We start from the raw sequence: 20,551 nt of genomic DNA on the forward strand, positions 1-20,551 counted from the left end.
GCTAACTGTCCAACTTTGGCTTGTGCTCCAGTTTCACTTTTACTCTTTTCAGAACTCTCCTAACTTTCTAACCAGTTGTACTGTTTATGATCAGTGAGAGATTTGCTCATATTTTCAGTCAGAAAATTATTTACATATTTTATAATTTATGGAATTTATATTTTAATGTGAGCAAAGATCTTGGACATTTAATTGCCTAAAAGCATACCCCAGTTAGCAATGGAAGGTACCTCCACCTGTCCCCCCCAAAAAAAAAATCTTCCTTCTGATGAATGACTTTACCTGAAGTCCTTCCACACCTCTCCTCAAGGCATCCCCCCCCACACACACACACTCTGTTCTCTCACTGGCTCCTCTTCGTTCTTAGGCAGACAATACTCTTATTTTTAGCCTAAGCAAATGGTTCTCCCTTTGGTTCAGGATGCTTTGCAGAATACTATTCTGTCCTCAGAACTTGCTGAGGTTGTGCTGCTCCTCAGAGTTCACTTCTTCCTCGCCACAGCCAGGACTGTTGCACACTTAGCCGGACTGGAGGAAGTGAAGCTTAGTTGGGTGTGAGTGGGTGCAGTACAGAATCTTAGTCTGCAGGAACACAGTAAATGAACATCCCTGGGTGGAGTCCAGCGTCTCCGGGGCAAGGTTTGTGTGACCGAGGTAGGGGTGTTGGAAGATACTTCATCTCTATACTAAGACAGTTTAGAGCCTGGATGGAAAACAAAACAAAAACAAAACAAAACTTAAAAGATCAGACAAGGAGTGAAGCCTGATAATTTTCAGGGCAGTAAATTCCTGCTAAGGTTGGTGGCGGGAGAGCTGGCGTTATGGCACTGGATTGGGAAGGTGGAGGTTGCTAACTCTTATTGTTCTCATACTTGAGGTCAGCCATGGTAAAGCTTCCTTGATCCTTCTTCTGTAATTCATTAAGGCCCCACAGGGTTACTTTCGATCTCAGATCAGATGCTACCTCCTCAGTTAGGTCTTTGAGGGCACTCGGGTTCCTGGTATGCCTGGCTTTGCCCTCATTTCTCTCGCTAGAGAGCTTGGCCTCTTGATCACCACAACAAAAATTGGCTTTTTCCTAAACCAAGGCCACCCTTGATATGGCCGCTAACATTGGGGAGCCTTCCTTTATGACAATATTACACCCCAAACTGACAAATGGTTGGTAACTTGAACATTTACAAGAGACTAGGATGGCTGTGAGTTAGCCCAATGACGGGATTATTGTAGGTCCACTTCCCAGGGGCCCACCCAATGCAGCCGAAAAGGAGTGCGTGGTGCTGGGAGTGGGTGCAGCCTACATGGCCTAAGACAGGGCTCTCACCCTCCTTTCACCCACATCAGAGTCCCTTGACGTTGCCCATCGTCGACAGCCTAAAGCCTTCGACCATCGATGTGACTTGTCTCACATCAGTGTTTTGGGGTTGTGAACTTGTCTAAGACCCCCCATAATTAGACATCCAAATTCAAAACTCACATAGTTGGGATTGAACATAAGAAGCCTTCTCTAACTAAACAGAGAAGGGGGAGATGCCAGAAGCCAGGACCCTCGCCCTTACCCTTACCCCCTACCTTTCCCCACCTGCACAATGTCCTCTGAAGCTTGGCAGCTGCAAGATCCTGCTTAGCAACTGCAGATAGACTCAAAGCAGAGTACCATGTCTTCTTAAGAATAGCAGGGAGACCATAACTCAAGCAGTGTACCATATCTTCTGAAGAACTGCAGGTAGATCATAATTCAAGGCAGTGTACCATATAGACCATGACATGTTTCAAGGCACAGGCCAAGAAGATTTTGTACTTTTCCACCACCTGGACCCTCTTACCCCCTCCCCTTGTAAAACACGCTATAAAAAAGCATTTCATGTTCAAAAAAAAAAAAGAAATTAAAAAAAAAAAAGAACTTCAGAAAACACAGATATTTATATCACATTTCATAACAGTAGCAAAATTGCAGTTATAAAGTTCAAACAAAAATAATTTTATGGTTAGGAATCCCAACAACATGAGGAACTATATTAAATGGTGACAGCATTAGGAAGGTTGAGAACAACTGGCCTAGGTGAATGTATATTTTCATAGACACAACTACTATACATTGTACTTTGCCACAGGATAGCAGTATTTTTCTGTTTTCTTTATTCCATTTTCAGATGTATACTTTTGAGCATAATCAGTAAATAAAGCTAACAATTTCCCACTAAAAAAAAAAAATAATGTTGCTCTCCCAGGGTTTCACCCAGTTTCTTCTCTCTTCTAGAAGCCATTGTCTAACCTTACATTTTCTCATGTGTGTTACCTTGGTTAGAAAGCAGGAAGTAACTTGCATATTCCTCGGTGATGGAGACTGGTTCTACTATTCTGGAGTGCAAGTTGACAGCACGGATGATGTCTGACTCATTTTAGAATACCTTAATTGTGGCACAGTATTTGATAGATTTAGAGGTTAACAGATTATATTTATCATCGAAGTGAAATAAGTATTAATTTACAGGTTCTCAGAGCTGGATGGAATTTAAGACATTTCACTGTCTAATTTTGTATTTTAAAGGTGAGGTGTGGTTTTTCATATGTCAGATCACAGGCTAATTTCTGATTCAATGAGGACACATTTTAAGGTTCTTAGCAACCCAGCTAAGCACTTTCCCCACAAAACCATACTGCTCAGCTAACGTTCTTTGTGTTCCTAGAAGTCTTTGAGAACACATTGTATTTTTAACAGTAATTCTTATAATTATGCAGGGTAGCATATATTCCAATAATATTTTGGAAACTTATTAATTAAATTCCTGGGTTTTTTGATAAAAATCTTGTTGCTAAGATGCTACACAAGAAGGCTAGGTAATGCCTCAGTAGAAATATTTCCTTGCCATACTTGCAAGGGGACATGAGTTTGATCCCAGAGCTCAAATGAAAGCCAGGGACAGAGGAGCAAGCCCATCATCCAGACACTAGAGAAGTAGAAACAAAGAGATCCCTGGAGCCTTCTTAGCCAGCCAATCTACGATGAATCAGTGAGCTCCAGGTTCCATGAGAAATGTTGTCTAAAAAATATGAGTGATGGAGGAAGGATTTCTATATTGACTGTTATCTCCTCTACACCTGCACAGAAAAAAAAATGTTACAGCAAAGCACATGCTATAATTGTTTCACCAATTCGGTAGTATAGAGAATAGCAGTAACAATTACTTTATGTATTATTAGTTGGTGATTAATTTATGTGTCATGATCTTATTAGTGGTTTTGTACTCATTAACACCATTGTATTTTTTTTCAATATGCAGCATAGTTTCAGTACTAACTATGAAACATATGTTCTTAAGGTATCACCAAAAGGAATTTGTTATATCTAGAATCTTCCTGGAATCTATCTAATTAATCTTTTTTCTGGTACTATATTGTCAATTCAATGATGGTTCTCTCTCTCTCTGTCTCTCTGTGTCTCTCTGTGTCTCTCTGTGTCTCTCTGTGTCTCTCTGTCTCTCTGTGTCTCTGTCTCTCTCTCTCTCTTTCTCTCTTTCTCTCTCTCTCTCTCTCTCTCTCTCTCTCTCTCTCTCTCTCTCTCTTTCTCTTTCTCTTTGTATGTGTGAGTGTTTTAGTATGGAATGGTAGCTTCAACTAGCATTTTTCATGTGTTGAGTTTTAACCTTAGCAAAGATATTAATAAGGTCATAAATTAAATTCTGAAGTGAATTAGATGTGTACTTGAAGGAACAATAAATAAATAAATAAATAAATAAATAAATAAATAATAAAATCTCTGTGTCTTGGTGACTTCAAATTATAGTGGAGCCCATTTCCAGAAGGGAAGATTGTATGGCTTTTTGCTCTGTTCTAGCATGTCTGATCTATCCCCTGAGTACGTTTTCATTCAATTGGGATCAATTAACTTCAAACTCAGTGGTATCCAGATGCTGCTGAAAGCAGCAGCTACTAGAGTCCTCTCTTGAGTTTTCTGAAGGGCATCTATGTTATTTTATAGTTTTCTTACTTCTGTTTTGTTGTTGTTGTGAGAACCCCAGACCTTACTAATAACAGCTTCCTTTTATTTGCTATGCTTCAATGAGAAATATAAATGTGTTTAAACTTTGCATTTGATGAGGCTTTATGACACCAAAGAAAGAATGTATCCAGAGATCCAGGATATTTGTGTTCTGTAAAGAATTCCTGCAATTGCTGCTTCTTTGCTGGGTTGGGCCTGATGCGGGAGTGGCAGTTTATTCCTTCCTGGCTACGAATGGCATATGGCGTCTTTCCACAGTCTATAAAAGGAAAATCACTTTCAATTTTGGTCATCAAAATAATTCTTGAGGGCATTTTAACAAGAATCAATACACTGGCAAATGTCCGTTGATTACCTTTCTTCAGAAATTTTTCTGCACACAGTTACAAATGGGTCAGAGACTTAATTTATTCATAATTACATTTAGCAAAGTAATTTTTAAAATTGGTTTTTGTAATGTTGATTACAGTCAGTACCCTCTGTGTGTTACCATAGTGAGTTTTAATTAACTATTTACATGTTGCATCCAGAGGCTTCTGAGTATATCGACTACATTCAACATAGAATAAAAGGGAAAAAAGACAAACTTACTCTTTATTTTATACAGGGTGACTTTCATAGTCAAGTTTTAAGTCAGTATCATGATATAATGTTTTGAGGATATGTTCAATTGTGATTTCTATGATAATAGCAATTACATATCTCAAAACTTATGCAATGCTCATTTAAGAGGCTATAAACTTATATTTTAAAATACTTATGTTTAACTTGAAATACTTCTCTAAATCTGATGGTAAATCAAAATGATACACATGTCCTGTGAATCTTTGAGTTCACACCTTGAAAATTCCCATGACTTTTGTAAAAGAATCTTTTAGAAAAAAGAGAAAAATTTGAATTATGTATGCTCTATAGAATTTAAAGATTTTCCGTTCTTTATGTAGTAAAAGACTGCATAAAAAGAAATCAACTGAGCCAACCTCTGAAATGGAAACAATTCTGTCTGAGCCAGTGAGGGGGTAGTAACCTGGTTGGGTCTGTTCTGGGACCATGTCACTGAGGGGTAGTAGAGAATGAATTCAAATTGATAAAACTTAAACACCAATTCTCATTTTCTTTTTAAATAAGTGTTTTTACATACTAGCATGGCCTGGACCAGCACATTGGTTTTCAGTGACAAGCTCCTAAGTGGGAGGGCCAAGGATATATAAATCAAGCAGATGGAAAAGCTAGTTAGAATTTTTGCACAAGCTGATGTCTTATGCCAAGTAATTATCTAGAACCACACTAGAAAAGAGGGACCAAAGACTACAGGAGGCAGAAGGGAGGGAAGATGTGAGGAGAACATGGCACACTGAACCAATTAAGCAAATCCCACATGGGCTTTCAGAGACCGAAGGAGCAAGCATGGGGTGTGCACTGATCTACCCTAGGTCCTCTCCATATATGTTATGGTTGCTAGTTTGGTGCTTTTTTCTGGACTCCTAACAGCAGGAAGCAGGTGTATCTGACTCTTTTGCTTGCTCTTGAGCTTCCTTCCCCCTATTGTGTTGACTTTTCCAACCTCAAAATGAGAACTTTTGCTTTGTCTTAATGTATTTCTTTTTGTCCTATGTGGCTGTCATCTTTTGGAAACCTGCTATTTTCTGAAATGGAAATGGAGGGGGAGTGCAGAGAAAGGGGAGGTGGCAGGGATGCTAGGGAGAGTGGAAAGAGGGAAACTGTGGTTAGGATGTATTGTATGAGAGAAGAAACTATTTTCAATAAAAATATTAAAAATGTGTAGCATCTTGTATACAGTTCTTCGGAAAAGAGAAATGAGACAAAGTCAGCAAAACACATTCATACAATGGGAATTGCTGAGTGTTCAGGAGTTGTCCCTCCCACAAGGTGTTGTCCCTAGGATATTAACGGCATTGCCAGACCTGTATCTGGTTTTAGACAGGGAACTAAGTTCCTTTTCCATGCATCAGGACCTCAGGGAAAGTCCTGACCTGGCCTAGCCCTTAACACTAGCCTATCTGTCTTTATATCAAATACATGCATAATACATACATACATACGTACATACATACATACAACCCTGATAAGTCAAATTAGTTGTTTAGGAATATACCATGTGTACTTATCATGTCCCGTTTACAAGGCAGAATTTGGTATTTTCCTAGAATTTCAGGAGCATGTGTGATATTCTGCTTTGGGTAGACTAGAATAGAGCATGTGTGGTATACTAGTCTGAAACTGGCTTGTCATATGATATTTTGTCTTAGCTGCTATTAAAATTAGGCTCTCTTTTCCTGAGTTCAGAAAAATGTCGCAGAAGAATTGTTTATGTCACCATGGATGTAATTTGAGATTAACTAATTGTGAATAGCTCAACTAAGTGACAATCAAAAGTTGTCTTTCTCACCAATATTGTTTGATGAATTCTATTGGTTTGCGTTCAAGAAGGAAGCAACTAGTATTGTTAACGTGCAATGTAGGGTGGGACACAGGGGATGACTGAGTTAGTAAAGTGCTTGACTTCCAAGTACCAGAACCTGAGTTTAATCCCTGGATCTCATGTAAAAATGCAGGCATGATGATGTATGCTTGTGATCCCACTGATGGGATGGTAGCTCTAGGAGCAACAGTAAGGCTCACTGGCCAAACACTGGAGTCTAATCAGTAAACCTAGGGCAAAGAGAAAAATTTCCTCAAAGAAGTTGGGTTGTGTCCCTGAGGATGAGAACTCCAGTCTCCATTAACATATGTGCATATTCATGACCTTTCACGCCTTCACACATACATGCACATTGTAAATTAAACAAACAAGTATACACACACACCTGTGAAGGATCTCCTTCCTTCCTTCCTTCCTTCCTTCCTTCCTTCCTTCCTTCCTTCCTTCTTTCTTTCCTTCTTTCTTTCTTTTTCTTTTTATTCTTTTTCTTTCTTTCCTTTTTTTTTTTTCAAGACAGGGTTTCTCTGTTTAGCTCTGGCTCTCCAGCCAAGACAGGCTTCCAAAGCACAGAGATCCACCTGCCTCTTTCTCCAGTGTGCTGGAATTATGGGATTAAAGGCATGTGCCACTCTACCAGGTTTCCAATTGGGATCTTAAAGCAGTTGTTTTCTTTCTTTTCTTCTTGTAGGCTGGAAATCACAGAGACCATCAACAGCGAATATTCCTGTTTCCAACTCTGATCAGAAAAACACCAGCTGCCTTTTGTCCTCGTATACTAGATCGAAAAGTGCAGCTGCTCAGTTTCCATCCAGGGCTGCTTCTGAAATTTCAGAAATTGAATACATTGATGTCACTGACCAGAATGAGCTTTTCGGAGGTAACACTGCTGATCAACAAGCCTTAGACACTTTGGAAAAAGAATTAAATATACTGAGAAACCCTGCAGGTAAATGTTAGATTTTGCTTACAAAATGTTAGCTCTGTGTTCTGCTTCAGTTTTTTTCTTCTTACTAATTCTATTTATTTTTCTCTCATATATTACATCCTGACCACAGACTGCAGTTTCCCTTCCCTCCTGTCCTCCCAAGTCCTTTGCTCTTTGATTGCCTCCCCACACCCAACATTCTCCTGTTTCTATTCAGAAAAGGACAAGATTTCCATGGTTATCAATCAAGCATGGCAAATCAAGTTTCAATGAGACTAGGCCTATCTCCTCCTAATAAGGATGAATGAAGCAACTAGTAGAGAAAAATGGTTACAAAAGGAAACAAAAAATTCAGAGAAAGACAGTCCTGATTCTACTGGTAGGAGTGCCGCAGGAAGACCAAGCTACAATACAGTAACATGTATGCAGAGGGCCTAGGTCAGACCCGTGTAGTCATGCAAACTCTTTGGCTGTCTGTTCAGTCCCTGTGATCCCAGGATGATTGATTCTGTGAGTTTTTATGTAGTGTTCTTGACTGCTCCGGTTTCTGTAATACTTTGTCCATCCCCCTATCACCCTCCATGTCTCTTCTGCAGGATTCTCAGAGTTCTGCCTAATATTTGGCTGTGGGTCTGTGTATCTTTCTATTAGTTTCTGGATGAAACCTCTCTGATGACACATGGGATAGACACCAGTTTATGAGTACAGCAGAATGCCATTTAGAATGATTCCATTAATTGATTTTGATTGTTTTTCTGTTGCTCTCTCTCTCTCTCTCTCTCTCTCTCTCTCTCTCTCTCTCTCTTCTTCCCTCCCTCCCTCCTTCTATCACTTTCTCTTTATTTTTTTCTTTCTTCCCAGTCATGTTTGGCTCTAGGTCTTTGTGCAATCTAGCCTTTGGCATTTGTTACTCCAGGCAATGCCCATGGTGGGCTCTCTCTAATCTTTATGTCTTACTCTACAAACAAACACAAAGACATTCTCTTCCCTTACGTCCTATTTCCTTAGATATCCCCAATACCACACCAAAAATACTTAGTACCACATATTTTAATATATAAAATATTATAAAATATATTGAAATATTATATATTTTAATATGTGGTACTAAGTACCTTTGTGTGGTCCTCTACAATCTAAACAACACTCAAACAAGTTGTGACATAAGAACATTCATGTTTGGGACCAGCAGGATGTTTCAGTGTATAAAGCCATTTGACAAAGATTGGCAACTAGTATATTATCCCAGCAGTACGGTGGTGATACCTCAGCACTTGGGAGGTAGAGGCAGTCAAAGTCTTTGAATTCCAGACTAGTCTGGTCTACAGAGTTACACAACAGGGAGAGCTGTACAAAGAAACCCTATCTCAAACAAACTAGTAAAACATCAACAACAACAAAAACCCAACCGAACCAAACCAAAACAAAAAGCAATAACAAAAAAGGAAGGATGAAAGAAATTAATCAAAGGGACACACATGTTAGCATTTCTCCCAGTTTCTTTGTACCATTCTCATGTATGCATATATGCACTGGTGTGTGTATGTGTGTATGCACACACACACATAAAATGTTATGAAAAAACACTTTGAAAATAGAATAGTTTTTATCTTTTCTTCAATTGTAATGAAGGGCTAATGTCTTTAGCTTTTCAAAATCTTCTGTCCAGCCTCTTCGGGCGGTAAATTGAGCTGTTGAAACTTTTAAAGCAGCCTTTCCCAACCTAGAATGCATGGACAGAACCACTGGCATCTTCTCCAAAAGCATACTAAGTGAAGTGTCTGCAGTATCTAACAAGGGCCCAAGGACCCAGACAATGCACCAGTGCCCAAGCTGCTAGATAACAAACCACAGTTTAGGATGGAATTCTACTTGCTCATTCTATATCCAACCTGAATAGCTTCAAAGCATGTGACAAATGGCCCTCATATTCTTGAACATTGCTACTGTCTGGTAGTAACAAAGCATCAGGGAGGCAAACCTCTTAAAGTCATTCATAGTTTGAATCCAACTGTACATGAAGAGGTCACAGAACTATGTGGGTTTGTGTATTCCACTCTTGTCCCAACTTTTCTGTCATGCTTTTTTTGCTGTTAATAGCCTCTTTCTCCCTTAGTACATTTTTACAACTTTGCTATATTTATAAGAATGATCCAACTCAATTTTGAAAACTTTAGGCAACAAGAAAAACAAAAACCAAACCAAACCAAACCCAACCAACCCCACCAATAGAATAAACAAAAAAAAATCCTAAAACCCTGTAACATCACAAAATCTTACTATTCGTAGAACACTTTAACTATGGTGTGTATGTATACTCACCCCAGAAGGAAAAGCTCATGACAGACCACAGAAGTGATACCATTCATGCCTTGCTTGAAAAAACAAGGAGTTTAATTGGGTTTCAGACGTATGGTTGACTTCTGTATACAGGAAATCTCAACCTGGTATGAATGAAGTTTACTCAAGTTCTGTTGCTGTAATTCTCTGCTCACTTTGCAGGCAGCTTCTCAGAGGAAGTCTTCTGCTCCCATTTCCACCCCCTAAAATCCTTTTTATATAAAGTGTGGAGAGATCTCATGAGTCTTGTGAGATTCTCATCTTGAGGCTTGTGATGTAAAAGTATTATTTGGGGCTTTTCTATGAGTCCCTTTTCCAGAATAATGACAATGAGACCTATTATATTTTATAATAATGTTTGGCACTATAGTTGGGCAAGATACTCATCTATTCTAACCTAACTATGTTGGCCACTTAATAGCCATGTGCTCTGTTATCTGACAGCTTAGTCTCTTGCCCCGGCTGCTCCTGCTCCATCCCTGTCCTGATAGCAACTCCCTCATAGTGACCCTCAGGGTAAATCCTCCACCTGGGATCTCTCACTAGATAGGAAGTTCTGCGTTAACTATTCTGCACAGTTATAAGCTGATCAGATCATTTTTAGCCAGTCAGAGGTGAAGGAGAACAATCTTTACACAACACTGAGACAGAATATGTTTCAATAATAATGACAATGACAACCAGACTGCAACTAGATCTCTGAGTATAGAAATCAGCATTGAAGTACACAGTGCACAAAACTGACTTTCAGTATTTTGAGTTTCTCTCCTTCTTTCAAAAGGCAATGTTTCAATCTTGAAGCAAACACCTACCCAAAGATAGATGGACAGATTAAAGAAAAGAGATGTATTGTAACTTCATAAAAACAGATGTCTATTTTGAACTGTACTTTTAAATTGTAGCTTGAGAGGCATAAAGATTCAAAAGTTTAATAGAATGGAAACATAGATGTTTACTAAGTATTTTCACCAGAATATGGCTGCCAAGTTAAGTATATAAAATTGTCACATTTTAGACCATAAACAGTAAAACATTTGCAGTTCATTCTAAATTATGTGTGTATTTCTTAAAATTCAGGAAAAACTGGAAAAAAGATCCCTAGGAAATTGAGAGTGTTTCTTTCCGCTTTAGATTTTTGGCATTAATTCATCACTAAAATAAACAATGAAAATTATTTATTTGCTATTTTACTTAAATCACATGCCGTGATGACTATTTTCTGGTTGTCAGTTTGATTGACAATTCTGGAATGAACTACAATCCAGAAATGGAGGGCACATCTGTTATCCAGACCTTGAGGCTGGAAAACACAGGCTTCTGACCTGGATCTTGACTTGGAGATCTTGAGGCATAGTGACCATTCTAATCATGAGAATAATAAATACACCTCAGTGAGTTATAATTTATATTAAGATTTCTATCTCATTTCTCTCTTGCTCAAAATTCCCATGGATTAAGTTCTCTATCCTAACCCAAAGACTTATCTTCAAAGTTTTATTTATCTTAAAGGTTTGATAATGGTATACTTTAAAAAATATTTCTCTGTATATTTTGTATGTCTGGGTGTAAGGATGATGTACAGGGAAGGAGGAGGGTGGGTATGACATGGCAAGGGCAGGGGGCAGAGGACAACTTTGCCAAGCCACCTTTCCCATTACACCCTTCCATGGATTCTGCAGATCAAACTCATATTGCCAGGCTTGCTGGGCAAGAGCTTTGCCTGGAGAGCCAGCTTGACAGGCCCTCCAAGACATGTTGGTTATGATGAATGACCTGTATGTACATAACTAGCATATCTGAATTTTCTTTCCTTTGCACAGTAGCAGACATCTGTTCACTGTCTTCTGTCTGTTTTTACCATTGTTTTGTTGAGCACAGTAGTCCAGATGTTTTCTTTTTCCCTGCAGAGAGGACTTTGTGGATATATTTACTGAAGTGGCTCCAGTTTCTTTTAAAACTTCTACAGGAACATTTCTGGCTCTAGATTCTGCTGGGATTTCATCCTATGCTCTCTTAATTTTGTGACTTCACCATTTTTTTTCCTCATATTTTTCCCCCAGGAGAAATACTTTTTGTTTGTTTATCCAAGTTTTTGATACATTGTATTCTGATCATATTTCCACTAGGCCTGCGGCCTATCTTGTCTTAGGTTCTTGGCTACTTTGTGACAGGATCAGGGAGATTCTATTTCAGCTGCTTCTTCCAGTGGCAGCTGTTCTTTCTGACTGTAGAATAAATTCCTCATTTTCAGAAAAAAAAATCTCTGGTTTTGCATCATCTGTTAATTAGATTCTGTTACATTCTGTTTTCTCCTGATGGGAATCTATTTTCCTAAGTTGGATTTTTTTTCTAACAAGACCTTTTCAATGCCCTTTAGTCACTGTATCATTTGGGGTCCCAACAGTGGCAGTCTTCCAACAGAAAGTCCAAAATTCTGATTGTTGTTCAGCTCATGAGGCTGAATGTCTCAGCTGGTCTTCAGAATAGTACAAAATCACAAAAAAGTCAGCTCTAATGCCAGTGAAGGAAGGGATTTTCTACTGAGCATGAGGGCAAGCAAGCAAACTACAAAAGCCTCTCCTTGATATAGGCAGCCACCAGACGTTGTAGGCCCAGAAGGTAGGAAGATATTACCGTCTCAAGTGATCCAATCAAGAAAATTCTCTCACGGATGTACCCAGCTGCTTGAGTTTTGGTTAATTCCAGTTGTAGCCAAGTTGACAGCCAAGAATCCCCATCAAGGTTGCTCACCATGCTTTCTATTTCCACCTATATTTATTATGCTCTTGTGAAAGCTCAAAGTCTATGTTAGGATTTTAAAAACAAATTCTATAATGATATCATTTTAACTTTTCCTTTGCTATTATGGAGAAATTTTTTGAAGTAATTTCAAATTTTTGGAAAATGTGTAAAAGAATAGAAGAAAAATGCAACAAACTCCTGTATATATGGATGTTTTAAGACAAAGAGCCATAGAGTGAAAAGAGGGAGAGGGAGGGAAAAGGAGAGAGTGGGAAGGAAGGAAAGGTGTCAGGGAGGGTAGAGCAGAGCAAATAATGCCTTTTGTGATCTTGTACTTTTTTTCATCCATTTGAAAGTTAGTTGCAAATGTTACGACTTTACCAAAAATCCTATCAGTGTATATCGCCCTATGTAAGACGTCCTCTCATACATGTGTGCTGCAGTGCTCAGAGTCAGGCAGTTAACATGATGAAGATGTTTCTCTATTTCAGAAGACGTGTTTAACAGTACTGTCCTGAACTTTTTTGTTAGAGCTTACTATTTTTCTGGTTTAAGGTACAACTGAAGAATAAATGGCCATTTTATTTGTTTTCTAATATTGGACCTTTGAAGTTAGTTTTGTTGTTGTTAAAAAGTGTTTGTTTTAGTTACTTCTTTTGTAGTTAAGGGTCTTGTGTGAAATATTTTTGATCTTATTATGTGTTTTCTGTCAGTTCCTTTTTAAAGTATTACTAGTATTATCGAGACAAGGTTTTGCCATATAGCATAGTTTGGCCTAATGATTGCTACATAGTCTAGTGATGCCCAGCACTAAGGATTTTCCTGCCTTTACCGCCAAACCCTTAATGTTGGAATTATAGGCATGTAATGCAATACTTGACTTTAGGTTAATCTTACATTTATTATTGCATCATACTTCTGATTCTGAAGCCTTCTTTTATTGGCATGGCTGGCTGTCATGCATCATCTTTGTATCTTTGTTGTGTTAACTTTGTGTGTTTTGTGTTCATCATGAGCTAGGAAGTACACCTAAAATCTTCAGTTTTGCAGTAATGTCAGTCTTTTATTTGGTACTGCCTTCTAGGAATTGGTGTTGTTCATTCAGCTTAAAGTCTGGGTGCAGGAGAATAGAAGAGCTCATAGCTAAGAATTAGGAGTTGTATCATAGCCACTTGTAGTACCTTTGAGCTAAAGAAACTTTGGCTTCGTACCATTTGAAACTTTGGCTTCATTGTATGGCGTGTGACTGTTTTTCTGAGTCTTCATTTTTCCTATCTAACAAGTGAGGGTGGTGTTAGGCTTTTTTAAAATTATAACCCAAACTTTTAGGATTTTTTTTTGTTTCACAGCAAATATTATCAAGAGTTCTCAAATATAAATGAGATTAGGTGACTCTCTAATTGCTTTGGGATTGTGGGGAAAGAACTTCATCTCAAACTTAATTTATCTAAGTGTATCATAATTTGAAAATCACTGAGCTAAATAATTCAAAGGAAGTTTTAATCTGTAAATACATTGAGGTCTGTCTTTCACTGGGAACAATGTAAATTACTTTCATTGGAGAAATCTGCTTGCTGAAAAACTGGAAGTTACTATTAACCACCAAAAACTAAATATTTTTCAGTCCAGAGTGTTAGTGTTTATTCTTTCAACCAGGTAGTTACTTATTTGACACTTTTGCCAAAAGGAAGGGTATAGCACCCAGTGATGGTAACAGCTTAAACAGTCAGCGTAATATAGGATACTATAATTTAGGTGGCTTTATGGATTGGGGATATAGTTCAGTTGCTAGAGTGCTAAATACACAAAACTCTAGATTTAAGTTCCAGAAAATCATAAACAGGGCAAAGTGATTCACATCTGTAATCACAACATTCAGTTGGTAGTGATACAGGGCTGTGACATTCAAGATCATCCCTGGCTACATATTCTGTCAATCTAGGCTATGTGAGAAACTGTATGAAAAAAGTGATGTCAATGTCAGAAAAAAAAAATAACTTGGAAGTCTAACATAGGAATATGTATTTACATATTCAGATCTAGAGTAGTTTGTATGAATTTGCCTAAATAATCTGTTTCTTTTACATGTATTCTTTGTCTACATCTAAGCTGCTGAACCACAGGGCAGCTGATGAAAAGGGAGACTTAAGTTTTACAAGCTGCTCTCCCTCTTTCAAATACAAAGCATCATTTCCCCTAAGCAAAGACAGCAGAAAAGAAAGAAAATCATGTCAGAACAATGCTGGGTGGTGGCAAATCTGGGTGGAACCACTCTATGTTGCTTATTCAGTTTGAGCAAATTTCAGCACCATATGCTGTTCACCTGATTCCTGAATGAATGCGGTATTAATATATGTAATCATATGTTTCAGATCCTTCAGAAGAACCTCACAGCCTACCGTCAGAAGAGTTACAGGCATTCAATGACAATTTTCTGACTTTAAGCCGAATGTCCAAAGACCTCCTTGAGATGACATGTGAGAATGACCCCCATGGAGCTGAGTCTAGGTAAGTTAAGCCTACAACTTTCTGCAGAAAGATGGTGAATAGCAGGTTTAAAGGAGCTTCAATCAGTTTTCTTTATCATATAAAGGAAATTTGCCTACATGTGTGAAATTTATGACAACTTCATTTTTGTAAAATGTTTGTATCTTATGCAGAACTACTAGTGTTATTTAGTAAAGGATATAAAAACTTGTTATTTTAACTTGAAGATATTTCCCTTTCGTATAGTATGTGTCATTAAAAGGGAGGAAGGAAATAATGATCCTCCTTGAAAGACAGTTGTCTTATTTGAATTAATCTGGTAAATTTTCAGAGTTAATAGAAGTAGACTCTTATCCATTATAAATAATACAGAATAAAACATATAAAAGGCTTCTCCTTAAAATTTAATCTAGAATTTTTACCAGCATTTTAACTTGCACAATTTTACACTTCTTTGAACATGGGCATCAATTTAAATGATACATAGCTCAAATTGGCAAATGCTTCAACAAAGAGATCAATTTGGCTATTGGTGGCACTGGCAGTTTTAAAGGAAGACACCTCCTTTTAGAAGTAAGAAAATGAATTTAAAAACCCTCTCTAATTGTAAGTCTCTCAATTTGAAGTCACATGCTCAAAAGGAATCAAGAATTTGTAACTTAAGTCTTTCAGAAAGGGAAAACAATTTGGCTGAGCTTTTGAAACCTTTTTTTTTTTTTTGCATTTAATACAGATAACACTTTAAAAGAGGAATAGTAGGGAATTGCTGTTCCCCTAAAAGTTTCTAAAGTCCAGATTAAATCAATATGTGTGTTCAACTTCTCAAAAGAAATGTTGTACTAAAAACATATGGGAATATATGATATAAAGCAAGATTTACAAATAAAATAGTGGCACAAAAATCTACTTTGCACTTGTAATCTCTTTTGAGCTGGTTTACAGATAATTCTATGGATTGCTGATTTGGGCTGTTTAGGATTTAATAAAATAATCTTTCAAAGTATCATGTCCATCACAGGGTGAACATGTTCATATTTTCTGATATGTATGAGCTAGAAATTGAACCAAAATATCTGAATGATATAGACAATTTTGTTCACCCAAGTTATATTTCATTCTAAATGTCAGATATCCATGTGCTGGAATTTTGGGAAGTCCTCATTTCTTATAGATAAAATACAAAACAAAATCACTCACTCACTCACTCACTCACTCACTCAAACTAGTAAGGAAAATTAAAAACAAAAATAAAAACAAAAAGCAAACAACAAGCAAACAAACAAAACCCCTCCAGGTAACTAGGGTCATTGAATTTTAGCTTTGGTTTATCTTGAGTGATTATCCATATCCTCCTAATTTACTGTACATAAAGGAATGATTTATCTGAATCTCTGCTCATTAGGATTCTGTTAAGCAGCCAATATCATGATGAATGATCTTAATGATGACCTGAGGCTCTCCAGGTTTTAGCACTTCCTTGAAAATCATCAGGGAAGGACACTACTGGAGCCTATAAAAATCCTTTTCCTTTGGTATGATTGTAGCTTTGTTTTCAGAAACAGGAAAATGATGAGAATTTCTCATCATGAGGCATTTTAAAACTCATGGAGCCATTCAGCCTGCTTCCAATGACTTCGACCTGTGTAGTATAGATCATAAGACAAATGAGAACTGAAACTTGGTGCCATATGCTGTGTATTGATCCTCTAATGCATTTTCAGCTCTTCTGGAAGAAATACTGAAATGCATCCTTTGCTGTCACTTGGGGATTACAGTACAGATGATGAGGAGGAAGATTTTCTTGACAAGCAACATGTCATTACACTACCATGGGCAAAGAGGGTTTAACAGTTCATTCCTTTTCCATTCTGTACTCAGAATAAACCAAACAAGTGAGTGATTAACTTGTGCAGGTATTGGAGATTATTAATGACTCTGATGTTTCAAAGCTTCTAAACTAATAAAGATTCGTGATGTTACAGGCTTAAGGTACTTTTCTTCCAGATAACATATTGCATGTCAAAAACTCATCTATATTACAGATTACACTGGTAATGGGTAAACCTATGTCAATGAAACTTACCATTGGACAGAACCAGCTTGTGTTTAAACTAATTGACCACTCTTACTCAATTATGTTTGTCATGATTATGTCAAAAAGTGTATTCTCTATGGCCATGTCATCACAGTGTTATCAACTGAGCTTAAAATCACAGTGCTTTTTGACATTGCATAATGGCAGCTGTGGCAACTTCTCAAGTTGATACAAGGAGAAAAAGGAAGACCTAAAATAAAGTAGATAAACTATTTGTCCTAATTCCAGTACATTTTCAAACCTTAAAGCATCTTACTTTAGGCTGGTGAATGTACTGGAAGATTTCATGTGTCAGCTCAACTAGTCTACAGAGTTCAGGTACTATTACAGATTAGTGTCTGGGACACTAATTTTTGATGAAAGTAGCAGTTTCATGATTAAACATTGAGTAAAATAGATTTTTCTGGATAATGTAGGTGGGCCTTATACATAATTTAAAACTAAATAATTTCCTCTCAAGGAGATGAAATTCTACCACCAGGCTCTCTTTGGCAAGAGATTCACCCATTGTTCTTTGGGTCTCCAGTCTGCTCACCAGAAATTTGGAGTTAATAATACTATAACTGTGTAAATTGATCCTCCTTTTACTGTTCCATTTCAGTCTCTCTCTCTCTCTCTCTCTCTCTCTCTCTCACACACACACACACACACACACACACACACACACACACACAAACACTCACACACACATCTCTCTCCCTCCCACCCCCTCTCTCCCTCCCTCCCTCCCTCCCCATCTCTCTCTTTCTCTCCCCCCCCCTCTCTCTCTCTCACACACACACACACACACACACACACACACACACACACACACACATACATATGAATGCTCTATTACCACCTGTATTGTCCTTTTATATCTAGACATCTCTAATGTAGGTTATTTGAAAGGTAGTCAGTCACTACTGTTGTTTATTTCTTGCAGGTGCTTCTTAGTTCCAAATCTTGGTTTTGGTGGGTGATTAAGATTTTTTGCATAGTACTGGATATTTAAGAAATGGTACAAACAGACATGAAAGGTAGTACAGTGGTTGACATTTTTCTGTAGTTTTAGAGGATTTCCCTTCACGTTTGGACTTTGTTGTTTTAAGAAAAAAATGTTGATGTTTGGTTGTACTTCTACTAAATATATCATACGGAATGGTCAAATTCTTTTGTTATTTTGTGATTCTGCGTAGTATCCCTTTATACAAGACTGATGGGACCACTGAGTCATTTTATCATTGCCATTTTCACTATTGGGCCAATAAATTAAACTGGAATTCACACATATGCTCTAATAGGCTATAAAGTAATGGTAGAGAATATATAATTTCTATTAATGCTAAAATATATCTCACTAAATATGATTAAAATGCATAGAGAGTAAGCAATCAGGAAAGCTAGTCATATTTTGTAGAAGAAAATAAGATACCTTCAAATGGTTACACAGCATTTTAAAAAGTAATCTCACTTTATATTATTTTATTGAGGGAAGAGAGTTTTTTTATTATATTGAAGATAGATTTTTTTAAATGAAAAAATTATTTATTTTATATTCTATCTCCAGTTTCCCCTCTCTCATTTCCTCCCAGTCCTTTATCCTCACCTCTGGGTAATGTGAGGTGTAGACTCCCTCTTCTTATATGCCATGTATCTAAAGCTGGACCAGTCATAGATTTACCCCAGCACATCTTGTAGGCAGGAAAATTATAGGTTGAAGGCTTGTGTCTGAGTTGGTGTCTCAGTTCTTCTACTGGAAGTCTTGCCTGGTTACAGATCACCAGTTCATGCTCTGTACGCCCCATTTCTAAGAGTCTTAGCGAGGATCACCATTACAGATTTTTGGGAGTTACCATTGCCCTAGGTTTCTAGTTCATCCTATACATAGATGCTTCTCCACTTCAGATTTCAGTTCCTTTTTTCAGTACTTTCTCATTTTGTTCTATCTTCATTTGATCCCTCCTGTTCCTATCCCCAAGGCCTCCCCCACCTAGTCTCCTCCCCTGCCATTCCAGTGATGTCTATTTTATTTCCTCTTCTCAATGAAATTTAAGTGCTCCTCCTCCTTGAGCCACCCGTGTTGCTTAGCTTCTTTGGGTCTGTGGATTGTAGCATGGTTATCTTTTACTTTGTGGCTAATATACACTTATAAGTGAATACACATCATATTTGTCTTTCTGTCATCCTCACTCAGGATGATCTTTTCTAGTTCCATCCATTTTCTTGCAAATTACATGATATTACTGTTTTTAATAGCTCAGTAATTTTGTAGCCTAGGATTAGCCAAGCAATGACCATTGAGATACCAGTCTCAAATATGATAAAACTTTATTGAACACATTATTCAAATTTATCATTCAGGACTACAGAAAGGACCCAGGAGCCTAAATATGGTGCTACTCTGTTCTCAGTGTAGGCATTTTATGGAAAAGTATCAGATTCAAATATTTAAAAGGCAGGCAAGAAAATGGTATAATATTTTAGCTAACTAGACAAAGTATTAGCAGCCCACCTTTAAGCTGACTGGTACTAGGTGAAGTAAGAGGGTGGTAGACAGGTAGTATACAGGGGAATTTCAGAATATTGAGATAACAGAGCATAAGTAATTTAACCATAACTTTTTGGCTCATCAGTAACATTCTTTAATGTTAGTTAAAGTAATAGATTATAAAATGTAAATGAACCTAGTTTGATCTTAAAAGCAACATAGAGCCTGAATACAAAATGGCTAGTTATATCAGACCCTATCAAGTAATAATCTAATGTGTAAATGTGTCACATTTTCTTTATTCATTCTTTGGTTAAGGAAGACTTAGGTTGCTTACACTTTCTAGCTCTTATAGAATAAACCATCTATGAACATAGGTGATGGAGTGTTCTTGTGGTCTGGTGGGGCTTTGAGTATTTCCTTTAGAGGTTAGAGCAATATAACTGGGTATTGGGGTAGGTTGATTGCCAATTTTCTAGGAAATTGTAAATGTTTCTTATTTCCTTAGATGCCAAGTCCAACTTGGCCATGTAAGTGACAGTATGGTATGGTTTCCTTCCCCTGGAACAGATCTAACAAGGCATGGACATCCACGAGTGTTGATGGTTGCTGTAGTGCTGTGGTAGTAAGGCTTGTTTGTAAAACAATTTACATATTTTTATATTACTCCATTGAGGAATGCCCTTTCTGCCAAGGTTAAAGACTCCATGATAATCAGAGACAGCATGAATCTGGGAGGCATGGGCATATACATGTCTCAACAAAATGGTAGAATATTATGAACCTCAAGATATTCTTGAAGGCTGTTGGAAAGGATATTGAAAACCTGAGTTCAAAAATATATAATTTCTTAACTATGCAAAATATGAGGATGCAAAATGAATTGTATAAGGAGCTTCACAGATCTATAGAAACAGAGACTGTCTAGAGAACTCCAGAGAAAGCAGAACATAGAGCAGTCTGGAAAAACTGTCTCTGGTAGAACATAGACAGCCAGCTTGTAACCCATCATTTGAATTCCAGTCATTTGTTTCTTGGCTGGCAAA

At 37.5% G+C, this 20,551-nt stretch overlaps 1 protein-coding gene across 2 annotated transcripts in view; it reads left to right on the forward strand.

Annotated features, from left to right (window-relative positions):
* The window catches only part of Zbbx (zinc finger B-box domain containing), an 87,563-nt gene extending 70,707 nt beyond the window's left edge, over window positions 1-16,856 (forward strand). For both annotated transcript variants that reach the window (XM_028786770.1, XM_028786771.1), the window contains exons 15-17: window positions 7,135-7,392; window positions 14,826-14,961; window positions 16,662-16,856. In XM_028786770.1, coding sequence (XP_028642603.1) covers window positions 7,135-7,392; window positions 14,826-14,961; window positions 16,662-16,788 — 521 coding nt within the window. In that variant the 3' untranslated portion in view covers window positions 16,789-16,856. The remainder of the gene's footprint in view (window positions 1-7,134; window positions 7,393-14,825; window positions 14,962-16,661) is intronic.
* Window positions 16,857-20,551: the final 3,695 nt, after the last annotated feature.

Source organism: Grammomys surdaster, unplaced genomic scaffold (genome assembly GCF_004785775.1).
Source record: "Grammomys surdaster isolate TR1022 unplaced genomic scaffold, NIH_TR_1.0 125580, whole genome shotgun sequence".
In the NCBI taxonomy this organism is placed as follows: domain Eukaryota; kingdom Metazoa; phylum Chordata; class Mammalia; order Rodentia; family Muridae; genus Grammomys; species Grammomys surdaster.